Source organism: Barbus barbus (assembly GCF_936440315.1).
Source record: "Barbus barbus genome assembly, chromosome: 41".
In the NCBI taxonomy this organism is placed as follows: Eukaryota; Metazoa; Chordata; class Actinopteri; order Cypriniformes; family Cyprinidae; genus Barbus; species Barbus barbus.
Genome location: NC_136719.1, coordinates 23,783,009 through 23,801,935, shown reverse-complemented (window position 1 = coordinate 23,801,935; position 18,927 = coordinate 23,783,009). Strand labels below are relative to the sequence as shown.

General features: G+C 36.9%; 1 protein-coding gene across 3 annotated transcripts in view; it reads left to right on the top strand.

The window, feature by feature from the left end:
- The window catches only part of LOC306860647 (uncharacterized protein), a 57,085-nt gene extending 38,531 nt beyond the window's left edge, over nt 1-18,554 (top strand). For all 3 annotated transcript variants that reach the window (XM_079402454.1, XM_079402455.1, XM_079402456.1), the window contains 6 exons: nt 1,397-1,549; nt 7,502-7,631; nt 7,736-7,768; nt 8,079-8,176; nt 8,788-8,871; nt 17,750-18,554. In XM_079402454.1, the coding sequence (XP_079258580.1) occupies nt 1,397-1,549; nt 7,502-7,631; nt 7,736-7,768; nt 8,079-8,176; nt 8,788-8,871; nt 17,750-17,854 (603 nt within the window). In that variant the 3' untranslated portion in view covers nt 17,855-18,554. The remainder of the gene's footprint in view (nt 1-1,396; nt 1,550-7,501; nt 7,632-7,735; nt 7,769-8,078; nt 8,177-8,787; nt 8,872-17,749) is intronic.
- Nucleotides 18,555-18,927: the final 373 nt, after the last annotated feature.

The following is an 18,927-nucleotide window of genomic DNA, read 5'->3' as shown; positions in this document are numbered from 1 at the left end:
ACCTCAGACCCGCCCTGAGTGAGCTGTCATCAATTGTTTCACCGCCGGAGCAGATGTAGACAAGAATGACTTCTAAGCGATTGAGGTGTTTTGTTGTTGGATGTAATAAAGAACATAGCAGTCGTCATTTACTTCCGTCATCTGAGCGGCTGAAGAGGATTACGTTTGGTTCTGAAGGGAATGCGTCCTCGATCTGCCTAAATGCGTCTATGTTCGCACAAATCATTCATGATCCAGCTTCACCTCCAGAAGGAGTGAGTGCAAGGTTTTTTAAATGAATCTTTGCAAATCGCCTTTCCTAATAATGTGCTAATTAGCAAGTTTCACGATGAATGTGGCTAAAGTAAAGTCCCTCAGAGAGCGGCTCGGAAGAGAGGGACGGGGTCAGCAGAGCTCATTTGCATTTAAAGGAGAATGACACAATATGGCTTGCTCTGACAAGAGCTGTTTTTGACACGACCAATGAAAGTTTTTAACCAAACTATGTTACAGACTTTTCATTAAGATCCTAAAGAATAATATCAACTTGTGAAAATGGGGATTATATGACCCCTTTAATTTTTACAGGTTCGTTCATTCATTTATTCATTCAATTATTTTAAATGCCGTCCTGTAAAGAACTATGATCATTTGATTTATTTATTGATAGATAGATTTATTTATTCATTCATTCAATCATGCTTTTTTCTCTAAAATGTTTGTAAATTATGACATGTAAGAGACACCTTTGGCCACATATATTTCATTAATTCATTCAATCACCTTAGCCTTTATTTAATTAACCAGCATTAATTTACTGCATTAACTAGCTGTTATTTTTTAAGCAAGTTGACAGCCGAACATTGTTTCAGAGGCCGAACAAGCCATTATATTTTGATAAACGATTACAAAGGCAGCATGCACAAGAACACTAGGAACGTGCATTAAGGAAGTAAATAGGGTCAATTTTGATTTCATGTTGACTTGAAGTTGTGCCAATAGATCATCCACTGTAGCTCACTGGCATTGTTTTCTGTAATATTAACCTCAGTCATACACCATACCGTTCCAGAGTTTTGATTTATCACATGTACTTGTCAAGCGCTCTTGTAATAAGTGCTTTGTTGACAGATGGTAATCGTTGATTGTACCTTGTACTTGTTACTTCAGAAAGAACCCCTTAACCCAACAGCTACCAGTCCTCAGGTTTAACTTTCCTTCTAGCTTCAAATAATAAATAAAAGCACTTCCTGTGTAGGCTCTGATATACACTTGACAAGCTTGGTCTGTGTCAACAGGACCACTGAGAAATCCGGCTGCGCTCTAGTGCCAACGGCTGTTAAGTGAGAGGCAGGAAAAAGTTTGTGCTTCGATTAGTTGGAGATGACATGTTCTGGCCTCTGTGTTTGTCTTGCAGCTGATTATCCAGAAGATCCGCATGTGCCAGCAGCTGTGGGCTTGTGAGTCATTTGTCAGTGTGCTGGAGTACCTTCTGGCCGTGGGCAATTACCTCAACCAGAACGCGGGCAAGGACAGGGCCAAGGGATTTCGCCTCTCATCCTTAACTAAGGTAGGACCCGCAACTGCCAGCAAATGACCTGTGGGGGATGGCGAGGAGAGCCGGGGCTAATAAAACTTCTTATTGGCATACAAGAAAAACATCTGCTGCTTTTATTTCTCTTTCTTTTTTTCCACCAGCTTTCTTTTCTCCTCCGGTTGTTTTGTCCGGTCAGCCTTGGTATTAGTATTAGGGGAAACTAATAATATGGAATGGGATTTTTTTCCAAAATAATGTAGGTTTTCTAGTTTTCAGCAAGTAGCAGTCTCTGTTTTTGGTCATATTGTGTCATGTGCACAGCTTTGAACACTCTTGAAATACCCTCTCTCACATATGCTACCATTCAAAAACCATTTTTTCTTGAAATGAATACATTTATTCAGAAAGGATGCATTAAATTGATCAAAAGTGACAGTGAAAACATTTATAGTTTTATTTATAAAATGATTTTATATTCAGCATTTTATTTATAATGTTGCAAAGATTTCAATTTTATTTCTATTTCTATTCATCAAAGAATCCTGAAAAAAAATAATTAATCCATAAAAACATGGTAATAAATGTTCTTGAGCAGCAAATCAGCATAATAGAATGATTTCTGACACTGAAGACTGGAGTAATGATGCTGAAAATCCAGCTTTACATCACAGGAATAAATTACATTTTAAAATATATTCAAATAGAAAACTGTTATTTTAAATTGTAATTGTCACGGTGCACACAGCAGGGAGGATCAAGGACACGCAGACGAGGATGTAAACTCAAACAATACTCTTTAATGTCGACATCAAGACATGGCAGGACAAGGCAAGGCAGACACAGACAGGAACACCAGGGAGTAACGAGCCGACCAGACGACATTACACTGAAGACAGGGCTATAAATACACAGGTAAATCATAAATAATGAGACTAACACGGCTGGACAAGCCTTAACTAATAATTACATCAGACAAGGACAGGAAACAAACCAAATATGGGCACGGAAACACAGGGAGCACGTGGAAACACAAGACACACAACAGAGGTCTGACATAACGCCCCCCTCCCGAAAGGCTCGTCCCGAGCCTAAACAGTTCCATCAGGGAGGGGGGGTGGGCGCTCTGGAGGCCCCTCAGGACAGACACAGATACATACACCGGACGGGGCCTCCAGCGCGGAACAGACAGCCGAAGGCCGAGGTGGAGCAGGGAGCTCAGGAGGCCATGGCAGGTGATCTTCGTGGCCGTGGCCTCGTTCCTCGGCCCGGCCACTCCAGCTGGAATCCTTCTACCCCCCCAAAAATTTCCATGGGGCAGCTCGGGGGTATCAGGAGCCCTCCGGGGCTAAACAAACAGGCACAAGTTAAAAAGACCTTGGTCACAGTCTGGTCAATACGGCGGCAGCCGGCTGGCTTGACCACTCAACGGCAGGGACCAGTGGGCTGGAGGAAGCCACGGCCGGCGACGGGCCGAGTGAACACGGACGGCGGGTTGGCCTTCCCCGCGAAACAGCGAACTAGAGGGGGCCGCGGACAGTGGGTGGGCTTTCCCCCACGGACAGCGGCGTGATCTCCCACGAACGGCGGGGTCGGTGAGCCAGGGACGGTGGCGTGACACCCCGCGAACGGCGGGGTCGGTGGGCATGAGTCAGCGGCGATCCGGTGAGCATGACTCAGCTGCGATCCGGCGGGCTTGACTCAGCGGTGAGCCAACAGGCTAGGATGAGCCGTGGATGGACAAAACTAAGAAACTAAAAAAAACACTAGAAAAAACTGAACAAAACAAAACGAGGTGAAGGGACGACGCTTACTGTTTCGTCTGGTCTTCTGTCACGGTGCACACAGCAGGGAGGATCAAGGACACGCAGACGAGGATGTAAACTCAAACAATACTCTTTAATGTCGACATCAGGACATGGCAGGACAAGGCAAGGCAGACACAGACAGGAACACCAGGGAGTAACGAGCCGACCAGATGACATTACACTGAAGACAGGGCTATAAATACACAGGTAAATCATAAATAATGAGACGAACACGGCTGGACAAGCCTTAACTAATAATTACATCAGACAAGGACAGGAAACAAACCAAATATGGGCACGGAAACACAGAGAGCACGTGGAAACACAAGACACACACAACAGAGGTCTGGCAGTAATGATATTTCACAATATTACTGTTTTTATTGCATTTTTGATCAAATAAATGCAGCCTTGGTGAGCAGAAGAAACTTATAAAAACATCATAAAATCTTACAGGTATTACTGATAAATTGCGACCCATATTGTGACTCCTTTTCTCATAATATTTTCACATAATTGTTCATTTTATTTTTTTATTTTTGTTGTTGATATTGTTTCCTAAGGACAAAATACTATATACTGTTAATGCGTTCAAAAATATTCACATACAAATAAATATATAAATTGTTTGAGATTGTAGTGAGACTGACTCAATTACATTATTCACTGTGCTTCATAGGAGTGGGCGGTTGCTGCTCAGGGTTTTTATTACATTTCCAGCTGTTTCTGTAAGTTGAAAGAAGTATATATCGTTGCTTAACAACTGCAAAGATCATAGTCATTCTGTCTTGAAACATAATTCATTTCCTTTTTCACTTCCAGAGCACTGTTGTTGCACTCTAATATGATGCATTACATGGCATAATAATAGACCTTAACCTAAACCCATATCTAAACTTAACAACTACCTCACTAATTATTAATAAGCAGCAAATGAGGAGTTTACAGAGGCAAAAGTCATAGTTCATAGTTAGTTAATAGTGAGAATTGTACCTTAAAGGAAAGTGTGACCCAAATGTTTATGTATGAAATTTGAAGAACTTTGCATGTTTAGTCTTAAATATATAAGTCACTGTTTAAAGCAAATATGTCACAACATTTGAGATTAATATGATTAAACAATTTATAACATGGTTTTCTGGAATACTTGATTCAGATTGGTAAATTGTAGCATATTATGGTCAAATATGTTTGTATAATGACTGTTTTGTACATCCCAGTACTTTTTCTCATCACAAAAAAAAGAAAAGAAATCAATATTTCATGCATTACCATTCAAAAATTCAGAGAAGATTTTTTTCTTCTGCTCACCAAGACTGCATTTATTTGATCAAAAATACAGTAAAAGCTGTAATATTGTAAAATATTTTGACAAATTAAAATAACTATATTCTGTGTGAGTATATTGTAAAATGTGAAAGATGAATTTTTGGCATCATTACTCACACATTACTTGATCCTTCAGAAATTATTCTAATATGCTGATTTGCTGCTCTAGAAACATTTCTGATTATTATCATTGCTTCGTATTTTTTCTGGAAACTGATGCATTTTTTCAGGATCCTTTGATCAATTTAATGCATCCTTGCTGAATAAAGGCAATAAAAAAAAAATTAATAGCGATGTTTCTATTCATGAATGTATGTATTTATTTATTTAATAAGTCTTAATAAGATAAGCCGCCAAATTTAAAAAAAATCCAGTAAAATGATCAAACATTCATATATTTTGATTTTTTTTGAAAACGCAAATTTAAGTCTGATACCGCAAAATACGAGTGATCCTGTGTGAACTATGCCTTTGCTTTGAAAACAAAAGTGTATATTTTAAAACTGTGTCTACCGTGCGACTCCACCGGGCTAGCACACTGGCAAAGGATATAAGTATCGCTTTTTATTTTTTTCCCTTTTTATGTTTACTATTGAAATGTTGTTGTATGCATTTGTCATTTTTATTTAATTTCTGTATTTTCTTAAATGTGTGTGTATATAGTATTTACAGAGTGTTAACTTTTAGTTTTAGTTACTTTTTCTTATTTGTAAGTCGCTTTGGATAAAAGCGTCTGCTAAATGACTAAAAGTAAAAGTAAAGTATTTGATTCCTCCTGGTCAACGGGTTGGGGTTTGAAATAATAAACAACACAGAGAATAGCCCTTTTTTCCACCCATTTGAAGATCAGCATTTAGCCTGCGAGTTTTAAATTAGCGGCAGCTGAAATTGTTTCATATCTGCATGCATTACCATAAAGAATAGATGTAGAGAGCCTGATAGATCTGCGCTCTTGTTCTCTGCAGGCCTCTTCATATGGAGAGCAGTTGAAACAGTCACACTTAAGCATGCACGCTGGTTTTTGCAGCACAAGTACTTGTTTTACATTTTCTTGCTTTAAAAAGATGCAATTGAGATAGGAACGTTTGTGTTTAGCACGTATCGCTTCATTAATTTTCAGTGCTCGGGTTATTCACGTTACCGCTGGATAAGTGTGAAAGCTTTTTGAATTAGCCGCTACATTTATTCTGTGCGTTCAAGACTTGCATTTCTTATCATTATCACTCTTTAGCCTACTGTAGAAATCTTTAAAAACACTCACGCTTCACAAGATTTGCATTGTGGTTAATCAGAGAGCAGAACCTTCGAGATATCAAAGAGATCCTTCTGGAAAAATGTTAACCGGTTTTTCACATGTGCACAATAGAGGTACGCTTCGGTACAAGGACATCATCTTCTTCTATTTTTAGTTGATGGTAATATGTGGGTGGGTGGTGAATTGTCAAACCTCGCTCTTTCTCTGGCCTTGGGCAAGGTATTGGTATTCAAAGATGCCTGCATGAGCGTGCATAAACTCTCACTAACGCACGTCCAAGATAAATATTTGTTTACCTCTGGTACCCTCCGGTCAGATGGGATATTTGATTGGGGATATAGGACCAATCGTTCCCAAACCTCCTCCTAATTGTTTCCAAGCACTGCCTACATAGACAGCTGCTTTTTAAGTAAGCGTTCTGACTGTTGTTGACACAAAATTGATTTCAGTAGAAATTGTTGTTAGTATGTTGGAGTGTTATTTTAATAGAATTGACATACCATAATAGTTTTAGTAATATTGAATTGAATTAATTTATTAGTTTTTATTTTGGCAGCGGCTATTTGCACTAAGTGTAAATAGCAGTGGATTATGTTTGCACTGTTAAAATTTTTATACTACTTATTGCAAATAGTCGCAATTATCTGCAGCTCAGTATTGTAGTGGATTATAAAACAAGATGCAATAATAACATATTGAGTGTAAATTATAATGTTAATTCAAATTATTAAATGGATGCCACCTTATTAGGACAATAAAGCCCTCACTACACTTACCCTAACCGATATTTTATTGTCAACTTTTTGATTATTTCCTTCTGTTTTATTGAAAATGAATGCCTTTCTGATGTGATATATAAGATTTTAATTTTCATTTTAGTTGAAGTTTGTCTTTTTTGTTGTTGTTGTTGTCATTTTCATGTTTGTATGGTTTTATACATTTTATTTCAGTTTTAATTTGAGTTATTTAATCACGTTAAACTAAATAAAAATGTGAAATGTTGCCAGTCAACTATAGCTGAAATGAATTGTATGTAGCGAAAGTACCATATTTTTTTTTTAGGTTTAGCTTCACTTATAAAATAATATTTTAATATAAATAATATATAAATAATGTAATATTTTTATTACACCACATTATTTTTATCAATCATTTTATTAACTAATCATTGTATTATCAATAATTAATTACATTTATTAATTAGTATCTATGCATATATGTATTTATTTCAGATCTCAGATTTGAAAATATTTTAACAATCAGTTATTTTATCTTATTTATTTATTAAATAGAATATTTTTTTTTATGAACTAACATTTTATTATAACCTAGCCTGTTGTTTTATTTATCTATTCTTTTTTTCAGTATTGAATGGAATATATCTGCCATCTTAATTATTATTATTTTTTTTATATATAATTATATTTTTCTATATAATTTTGGGATTGACACTGCATTTTGGCTGAATCAATATAAGTGTGTCCAATGCCTTAAAATGCTGTCTACATAGGTTTTGGAACAGAGTGCATGTATCATCTGTTCTTAAGCGCAGGTGCATGGAGAAACTTCCACAAACACATTCATTATTTTTCCCAGCTTTCTCAGCTGCGCGGGAACAATCGGACGTTCACCTTGCTGCATGCCCTTGTGGAGCAGATCATGTTGCGAGAACCACGTTTGGCCACCTTTTTCCTGGAGCTTGCAGAATTCGAGACTGTTCCTGGAGGTACTCTAATCAAAATTTCATTGCAAGGGAAGATGTGAGAGATGTTTTTGGGGCTGATTTGATTGAATGCCTTCTGATTGTGTGTTTCTGTGGTTTTCTCGCAGCTTCGGTTAAAGGTCTGACAGCAGAGGTGGACGGTACGTGGACGCTTTCATCTGATGCATTTTGTGATGCTGCTACACCAAACTTGTTTGTATTCATCAGTGTTTCAGAAACGGATGCTTGGCTGAGCACATTTGATTAAAGAATTTTCCCTATTTCATTTAAGCATGGTCAATCATTTCATTCAATGTATTACTTTTTAATCAGCTGGGCATTACATTCAAACCTGTTGCTGCTTGTGCAGTGATGCATAATAAAGGCATTGCAATTGAGCTCATAGAGTGTAGTGTGTGTATTATAAATGTCCTTAATCACAGATTTTTTCCCCTTTGTGTCATCATTTAGTAGTGAAGAATGAATTTCAGAAGATCGTCCAGTACAGGAAAACATACAGTAAAATTAAAAACTTCAATCAGCACCCCAAATTCTTCAAAGACTTGAAGGTAATTTGAAATTAGACCAATTATCTTTGCTTGATTATATCACATAATCAACTTACTTGAATTTATTATGAATTTGAAAGAGAAAATTGGTATTAATGGCATGTTAATGTGATTTTTCTCTGGAACATTTTTCTGTGAACTCAAGAATCAATCAGACTGGAACAAAATAATGATTCAAATTAGACAAAGCTACTTCTCTCAGTGGAAAATATTTCAAATGTCTTGTCCTCCAAGCTATTATATGACTTCAGAAGAATAGCACACATGGCACATTGTGATGCTTTTATGTTGCTTTTTACTCAGTTTGGAGCTTGACAGACCGGCCAGGTTGTTCTTTAAAAAATCCTATGTCCTGCATTATTCTTGAACAACTCCACAGAGAAAGGAAGTTAATATATATCATATAAAGCACAGACCCTTGAGAGCTGCTTGTTTGATGCACCTTTTCACTGTATAAAAGCTTTTGGATGTGGTCTGGTTAAAAAGAAATACCGGTGATCAAAAGCCTCTGAGTCTAATAGCGCTAAGAATTCCAGTGCTACCTCTCCAGAAATGGAAAGAAGGAGAAAGCACAGCCGTAACACTTGCTTTTCCTTTATCTCCGGCTCTAGGCGACCATCGAGAAGCATGAGGCCGATCTCAGACAGCTGATGAAGAGGTGTGAGGAGATGAGGAATCTCTACACTGACATATTGGTAATCCCTGAGTTATTATTTCAATATCTTCTGTTGTGTTGCTTTGGGAGACGGATGGGCCGGGAACTCTGGCTATCTGGAGATTGGCCTTTCTCTGCTTATCTGTGCCAGGTGGACTGAGGTGGAAGAGGGGAATATATTTCAGCCCACCCATTCATCAAGGTTACAGTTGTTTTGGTTCTCACTGTGAGGGAAATGATGCTGGATTGTGATTGACTTATGATATTCGTTGTTTGTTTATAACAATAAATATGTGATGAGCACAAAAGATTGTCTGCAGTGGCATAGACGGGGATTTGCCACAAAAATTTGCAAAGTAACTACAAATGAAGCCTTTTAAAAATGATTTATTTGTTCATTTAGTTTTTTGTTGATGGGGCTGCCCTCGACTAAAGATTTTTCTGGTCGACTAGTAGTCGTTCATTTGAAGCATTAGTGGACTAATCTGACATTTATTAATAAAACATTTAAATCATTATAATGAGCCTTTAATTGCCTACATAGCCTATAAGCGCTCAAGCACACGCATAAAGCTTGCCACAGCGCACCGCAGAAGTAATGATTATGAATGTGTCAGGGAAAAACAGTATGGAGGCTGCATTAACATTTTAATAATGTATTGATACACTAGTGCTTTTTTGTTTTCGTTTAAGAGATGAAGTCGGCGATACAGACTCGTCATCTCCACAGTGGAAGTGCCTACATGCATGTTTCATACAGATTACATAATAGGCTATTTGTTTTCCATTTGAATTGGTTCATTTCTCTCTAAGGATACATCATGTTTGTATGGAAAGTAAACACAGAGTTTTGGAGTTTCACGTTCACAGACCGAGACGGCAGAAAGCGCATCCTGTTTGCTTTCATTATTTTACAAAAGCGCAATGTTTTGTTGTTATTGTGAGTGCACACAAATAAACGTAGAGTTTTACAGACTCAAAAGACGTATTACTCTTATCTGTTTAACCAGAAATTACGGCGTATTTTAAGAGCAAGTGAGCGCACCGGCGCCTCTATCTGTCCTGCAGCGAGCGCTACTGTTCAGTTTCATCGCACAGATACTGGAACAGCACACATTTCTCTAGATTAACATTACATTGAGTGGCAGGTTGCTAATACTTACATATTTCAGATGATAAGCTGATGAATGATAGGTGAGCGTTTGGATGTACTATTTTACCACATAGACCGACCGTTAATGATCTGTAGGGGCAGTCGTGGCCTAATGGATAGAGGGTCGGGCTTGTAACCCAAAAGTCGTGGGTTCGAGTCTCAGGTCCAGCAGGGATTGTAGGTGGGGGGAGTGAATGTCCAGCGCTCTCTCCACCCTCAATATCACAACTGAGGTGCCCTTGAGCAAGGCACCGAACCCCCAACTGCTCCCCGGGCGCCGCAGCATAAATGGCTGCCCACTGCCTCCGGTGTGTGTGTGTTCACTGCTGTGTGTGTGTGTTCACTGCTGTGTGTGTGCACTTTGGATGGGTAAAATGCAGAGCACGAATTCCGAGTATGAGTTACCATACTTGGCCACATGTCACGTCACTGTGACTGTCCATCATGGACTGCATGACTTCGCCTGTGGATTTTTTAATTAATAAATTTTTTTCTGCGACTAATAAAATTTTGGTCGATCAAGCCTTTTCTGGTCGACTATCGGTAAGTCGACTATTAGGGGGCAGCCCTAGTTGTTGAATAGGTATTTGTTTTGTTTGCGTTTGTTTTAGTTTTTTTAATATGACTGAATTATAAGGTTTAGGGAAAAACTGAAAATACACTAAATAAATATATAAAAAGTAAAATAATTAACAGCAATAAAAAGCTTTTAAATATAAAATAGATTTTATTTTCAATTCATTAAATACTTTGATTGATATACTTGTAATACAAAAAAATAATACACAACATATAGAAACAATATCCAGAAAAATTCATTGCAGCTCTATGAAAAAATTTTGCTTTGCTAATTTTGTTGTTTTATGGCCTTCTGGGTAAATTTAATCCAAGTTAATCAGTACATTTGACAGAAATTAATAATATTTTTTCATGTTACATTACATTATGATATACACTAATGTTTAAAAGTTTGAGGTCAGTAGGATTTTTTCTTCTTTTAAGATTTTGTTTTTATTTCCTTATTCAGCAAAGATGCATTAAATTCATCAAAAGTGACGAAGAAATGTATAATATTTCAGAATTTCTATTTCAAGTAAATGCTATCCTTTTAAACTTTATATTCATCAAAGACAAAGAAAAAATAAGATCTATGATGGTTTTCACACAAATATGAAGCGGCACAACTGTTTTCAACATTGATTATAATCAGAAATGTTTCTTGTGCAGTAAATCAGTATATTGGAATGATTTCTGAAGAGTCATGTGACACAGGAGTAATGATGCTGAAAATTTAGCTTTGATCGCAGGAATTAATTACATTTTAAACTATATTCAAGTAGAAAACAGTTATTTTAAATTGTAAAAATATTTCACAATATTACTGTAATTATGTAATTTTTTTTTGTTTTTTTAGATCAAATACAACTTTGATAAGCTTAAGACCTCAAACCTCTGAACAACAGTGTATGTGCTGTTTCTAAACAAAATTCTGAGATAATACAAAACAGTGTAACTGCTTTTTGCAATAAAAGTCCAGCCGGACTGATTCAGGAGCCAAAAAAAAATACACAGCTTTCTTAATAGTAAAAAACAAATTCTTAGGGAAAGTCCTTTTCCTCTGTTTGTAACATGCAATGTACTTATGGGGAAGTACAATGTACTTCCCTATGGGGAAGTCGTGGCCTAATGGTTAGAGAGTTGGACTCGTGATCCAAAGGTTGCGGGTTCAAGTCTCCGGCCGGCAGGAATTGTAGGTGGGGGGAGTGAATGTCCAGCGCTCTCTCCACCCTCAATACCACGACTGAGGTGTCCTTGAGCAAGGCACCGAACCCCCAACTGCTCCCCGGGCGCCGCAGCATAAAATGGCTGTGTGTTCACGGTGTGTGTGTGTTCACTGCTGTGTGTGTGCACGTTGGATGGGTTAAATGCAGAGCACGAATTCCAAGTATGGGTCACCATACTTGGCTGAATGTCACTTCACTTCACTTCCCTGCCAGAGGTGGGTAGTAACGAGTTACATTTACTTCGTTACATTTACTTGAGTACATTTTTTGGGTAACTAATACTTTTAGAGTATATTTTAAAATGGGTACTTTTACTCTTACTCAAGTATATTTTTAGTGAAAAAACTGTACTTTTACTTCGTTACTGTGGGCGACTCTCCTCTCGTTTCTGTATCTTAATGAAATACAAGTTAAAAAAATACAAGTGCTTTGGTTTATTCCAAACGCGCCGTCTACTTTTCTCTGGGCAATGAACGATGCCCATTCGCGAATGATTCATTCTTTTGAGTCGATTCTGTTTAAAGGCTTTATCAAACCAGTTGGCAAACCAGTGAATCGGTTCGCGAATCAGTTTGAATGATTCGTTCAGTTCCCTGCCGCACGCGCTGAGTCTCTGAAGCGGTTCTCGCTCAGATAACAGAGAGTTTAAGAACATCAAGAGCGATGAAGACGTGGCTTTGGATCTACAGTCAGTTGAAAGCAAATCTGCAAAGGCTTGTTTGCTAGAGCTATATGAAGATCTTTATTAGATGAACACCGCGTGTGCTGTCTACTGTTCCACAGGTATAGGCCACGATACCACTATGACATTACCAGTTTGTTGTACATGTACCTTACATTAAATACAATGTATAATTTATACATTAAATAAGCTGTCACAGAGTATGAAATGAACACCCGCGGAACCCGCGTTAGCTCTGCGCAGCGGCGCGCGGCCTGTTCTAGACACAATTAATATTCATATTTTTACAATATTTACGCTTGCAAAAATATAGGCTACATTTGTTTACATTTTGCAGAACAGAAGATCCGTCAATATGCATTTGTTTCGTTATGTTCAGAGCAGTCATGTGAGGCGTTTTCAGAGGTTTCAGTATCAGAGGTTATAGGATAATACATCATTAATTTACTTTAAAATATAATTTAATTCAGTGATGCAAATCAGAATTTTCATCAGCTGTTACTCCAGTTTTCGGAGTCATATGCTCCTTCAGAAATCATTATAATATATTGATTTATTACCAGTGTTGGAAACAGTTTTGCTGTTTAATATTTTTTGGAACCTGTGACATTTTGTTCAGGATTCTTTGATGAATAGCGCCAGCAGAAGGCAGTGTAATGAAGTGGTCTTTAAGAGAAGCAGTCTATCAGCGGAAGTTTAAAATCAGCTTGTAAGTGTATTTACTTGTCTCAGTGTTTAGCGCATTTGCCGTTGCTAGGAAACGCTTATTTTGTTTACTAGGATGAGAGTTGCTGAAATCGCGTTTGGTCTCGTACTGTATCGTGTATCTTGTCAGTGTGTGCACTTGCTTGGCCATTTGTAGTTGATAAACAGGAAAGTGGGTTCAAGCGCCAGCAGAAGGCAGTGTAATGAAGTGGTCTTTAAGAGAAGCAGTCTATCAGCGGAAGTTTAAAATCAGCTCGTAAGTGTATTTACTTGTCTCAGTGTTTAGCGCATTTGCCGTTGCTAGGAAACGCTTATTTTGTTTACTAGGATGAGAGTTGCTGAAATCGCGTTTGGTCTCGTACTGTATCGTGTATCTTGTCAGTGTGTGCACTTGCTTGGCCATTTGTAGTTGATAAACAGGAAAGTGGGTCCAGCTGAATTGAAATGATCATTTGTTGGTTTGGTATAATAAAGGTTATTATACCGCGGCAGCGGTCGCGGCAGTCGTCGTGTGAAGCCCTCTTAGTGTGAAGACCAAAGAGTGTAAAGACCATCGACTCTACCGTGCGACTCCACCGGGCAGGGACACCGGCAAGGGATAGTAGTAGCTTTTTATTTAATTTTTTCATTGATATGTTTATTATTGAAATGTTGTTGTTATATGCATGTGTTAATTTTATTTAATTTCTTTATTTTCTTAAATATGTGGGTAGATAGTATTTATAGAGTTGTAACTTTTTAGTTTTAGTTACTTTTTCTTATTTGTAAGTCGCTTTGGACAAAAGCGTCTGCTAAATGACAAAAGTAAAGTAAGTAAGTAAGAATAAAAGCTAAAGAGAGCAGCACTGATAATAAATCAACATATTGGAATGATTTCTGAAGGATCATGTGACACTGCAGACTGGCAAAAAAGGCTGATGAAAATTCTGATCTGCATCACTGAAATAAATTACATTAAAAAAAAATATATATATATATATTTTGAACGGCACACACACACACACACATTACATAAATGTAATCTATATATCTAAATAAAAAGTCTATATTCAGTACCTATAGACCATTTCACGGACGTAAACAATAACAAAGGCGTTGGAGCGCTACTGCGCATGTCTGGTCCTGAAGCATTTCCGGTAGCGCCATTTTAAAATCTCAGATCTATAAAAACCTATAACTAGCGCAAGCGCATCCCTTTTAAGCCTAGCGAAAACGCAAGTTAGGTATTTAAAAATAATAATAATAATAATTACCCTTTAAATATGACAGAGAACATTAAAAGTAGTGTTCCGGACGGCTCTGATTGATGCTGTGTGCGTGTACACGAGAGATGGCGTTAAACGCGTATCGCAGTCTGGATGCTTACAATTAACTCCTCAGAAGTTGGGATCATTTGTTTGTACGATGGATGACATCAGTCTTATGTTCGGTTAAACTGAAGCAAGACAAACAGTGTTACTTACGATCTTATCATGGTGTGTGCTAAGATATCCGGGGAGGTTTTTGGTGGACATTTCACTTGCATTGCTGGGTCAGTCTGTATGTCTAGGGTTCATTTTTATTTGTACAGCGCTTTTCATAATACATATCGTTTAACTGCAGCTTTACTGAACATGCATGTTTATTACAATGCTAAATGAATGCTAATAAACTAAGCACTACACATCCCATTATTACTGATTTCAATCGTTTTATAATGTGTGCTTAGTGTGGTCAAGTTGCTGTGGAACAGTGCGAGAATGCTCTATCTGAGCCATCATGTGGTCATAAATAAGATGAATGCAGTTCAATGCTGACTACCGTGTTTTGCATAAACCTTTATTAGGTTTTTTTTTTTTAGATAAAGTATAGCCTACATGCAGATTAATAAATGCACACACACGAGTTTATATGTGGGTATGTATGTTTTTATGCACATTTACTGTAAACACACATACAGGTAAAAAGTGTGGCCACTATTAATGTTTTTGAAATAAGTCGCCAATGCTCATCAAGCCTGCATTTAATTGGTCCAAAAATATAGACAAAAACAGTAATATTTTGAAATATTACAAATTAAAATAATGGTTTTCTATTTTAATATGCTTTAAAATGTAATTTATTTCTGTGATCAAATCTGTATTTTCAGCATCATTACTCCAGTCTTCAGTGTCACATGATCTTCAGAAATCATTCTAATATACTGATTTATTATCAGTGTTGGAAAAAGTTGTGCTCCTTAACATGTTTATAAACTGAGATAATTTTAGTATTCTTTGAATAAAAGAACCGCATTTATTTGTAATATAAATGTTTTGTAACAACATGCACTACTGTTCAAAAGTTTGGGGTCAGTATTTATTTTATTTTAAGAATATGAATACATTTATTCATATTTTTTTTTATTGATTTTAAAAAGACACTGTTAGAAAAGACTTCTATAATTTTGAAAATTCCTGTCTTGATTTAATTAATCAATCCTGTATAAAGCATCACAGGTTCCAGAAAAAAAAAATATTAAGCAGCACAATTGTTTCCAACACTGACACTAACCAAATATCAAATCAGCACATTAGAATGATCTCTGAAGAATCATGTGACACTTAAGACTGGAGTAATGGCTGATCAAAATCCAGCTTTGCATCACAGAAATATAACGAATATTAAAACAGAAAACCGTTTGACAATATTACTGATTTTGTCTGTATTAAAAACATAAAAAAATAGTAATGTGTCCAGACATTTGACCAGTACTGCATATAAACAAAAGACAGAGACTGTTTCCAGCATATTTATTAACGTGATCAATATCAAAAGCAGCAGGCTGACCATATGCAGCTTTGAGTACTACATTGCATTTCATCCTCAAGTTCTCAAACACTTCTGGGTGTTCATATGGTCACATGTGGTTTGGCACTGTCCTGTCTCCCTGTAGCACTCACTGTCTTAGCTGTCTTACATTACAGATGATGGCTTTCCTAAAGACAAAAGTAGAAAAACAATTATTTTATTTAATGCACAACATTTACAAATAATACTATTATTGTTTAATACATCAGTACATGTTGGAATTAACATTAGACAAGCATAAGTGATGACAAATGTTTACCGTTAGCTTTTGTAAACTACTGCAGTTAACCGTTTCACTATTCAACATTCAAGTTTAGAGAATACATTTCTATAATGTGTTACTCACTGCATTTATGTGCTTACAAGATAGCTAGACAACTAATGAGAACTCATATTTATTTTTTATAGCCTACATAACGCTTGCAATAAAACAGAAATAAAAGCTTGGCCTTTTTCACTTAAAAAGAATCAAAACGCTAGGCGCATATGTAAACAATGACGAAAACACAATGCTGCATCATACTTGAAGAGTTAACGTAAATAAATACAAACAATTAGATGGAAAAAACAAGAGCTTGTCCTTACCTCAATGGAAATGTGCGCTGTATATTATAGAGTTGCTAGTGTCTATTCTGCTTCTTCACTGCTGCAATCCAGGCGCGTTTCTCGGGCATCTAACCCTTTAATTTCCGATTATTTATAAATTAATGTTAGTTCAAGCCCAGCGGGAGCACCCAACCACCGAACTACAAGGATCTAATTTTAATTTCTACATTTTAAACAGCAGGATTAAATAAATTAATCGCAATCCCACTGTGTATCAAGCGCCTGCCGCCATTGTTTTGAACACTAACCGGAAACGTCCGTGGACCAAAGACGTCACTTCCTTATACCGCCGAATATCCGTTGAAATGGTCTATATGATCCAAAGTAACTAGTAACTAACTACTTGAGTAGTTTTTTTATCCAATACTTTTTTACTCTTACTCAAGTAACTATTCAGACTATTACTTTTACTTGAGTAAATATTTCTAGAAGTACTTTTACTTTTACTTGAGTACAGTTTTTGGGTACTCTACCCATCTCTGTTCCCTGCTGTCCCAATTTTCTTCAAGACCATCCATTAAGACTGCGAGTGGTTCATTGTGAACATTCAGCCTATTGTGAGCTTGACAGGATGAGGAGCGAGTCTTCTGCCAGGGATGAGAATCGCTTTAGTTTCACAATTACAGCCCAAACTTTCAGCCTTGGGCAAAAATACAGCAAACAGCAACTTGGGGCTGTTGAGCCAGAAATAATGGGGAGAATAGAGCCAGGATGACGAGAGAAACTGAGAGTGATTGGAAATAACTCTCAGTTTTTTGGCCATTATACAGTCTATTTCTCTTAGTTTATCAGCATTAAGGTTATAAACTGGCATTTCTGGAGTCTGCAGGTGTGGAGGTGATTGTACTGTGGATCACAGCGTTAGTTTTATTGTATTGATAAATGTATAAACTTGACAAAAGCAGGGTTTTTAACAATCTTATTTGAAATTAGATTTTTTTTGTTATAATGCATTTAAAAAAATATATATTTATTAAGTATTTGGAATTTAAATATTTTATAATATAAAAAAATAATACTACACCATACACAATATATAGAAAAAAATCATATTTTGTCTTTCAATTAGAAATGAACAACTACAAGATGAAGCAGTTTTTTTGCTGTGCAAAGCACTGTGTGAATATCATTGCTCATTTGGTTTCTTTTTCTTCCACAGTTAAAATTCGGAGAACCTTTGGATCAAGACTCCCAAGAAGTTTTCGGATGGATTTGCCAATTTATTAGTGACTTCAAGAATGTGTGCGCTGAATACGCTCAATGAATTTCCATTCACATCTGGAACAGTAGGTGTTCGTTTGTCTGAATTTGCACCTGCTATCCCAAGCATGTCATAATATTTCATTGGGAAGGCGATTGGACTGTCTGTAGAAAGTCTTATCTGCAGAATGCGACTGATGTTTTCTGGATCTTCCCCAGTGCTGGTGTTTGGTTTGATTAAGTCTTGGCGAGCCGGATCCTGTGCTTCTTTGACCCGGTGCTACAGCAAACAGCTCATTTCTCAAATGTTTTCTGGAGGCGCATATCATTTTCCTTCTCCTATAATGGATGTCAGTGGTAAACTCACAGATGGCTGGTGTGAAAGAGGCATTCTGGTTCAGACAGCCAGTTGAATGGCTTCCACATGCGTCTGCTGAATCGCCGACTGTCTCTGTGGCCTTGAGCACGTGTGTGTTTTCTGGGTGATAGAGTCGAGTCCTCCGTGGCGGTTCAGCAGAGGACATCTGCATTTCACACAATTCAAAACAGACTCCTCGTGTTTCTTTTGAGGATTTCATTCAGTAAATGAAGAGGACGAATAAAAGAGGAAGAAACCAATCTCTTTTTAAGTCTGATTCCCCTTGCGTAACACTAGGATTTACATGCTTGCGACTAATCCCTTTGTAGTGAACATCCATTGCAGTTTGTCCGCCGTTGCAGGGGTGGCTCACCCAAAAATTAAAAGCCTGTCATCATTTACCGTCATGTCTTGATTTTCTTTCTTGTGGAAAACAAAAAGGGATGTTTAGCAGGATGTTTAGGCTTTATTAAGCACTATTTTTATTATTATTTCATGTCCATCTCCCCATCCATCCTGCACACTGCTTATCCTCTATAGGGTCACAGTTTACAGATTCTTTATTTTTTATGGTTAATTTTAATTGTTTTTTTATTGGTTAATTGTTATTTTAATTATTGTGGAGAGATGTTTTATTTTACTTCGTTTTATTATCTATCCATTTCCAAACCACTTATCTGGCAACAGATTTTTTTTATTTTTTTTACTTTATATTTAAAGATTTTTCAGATATAATTTTTGTGGACTAATGTCAATAACCTGCTCCTTTAAATCATATA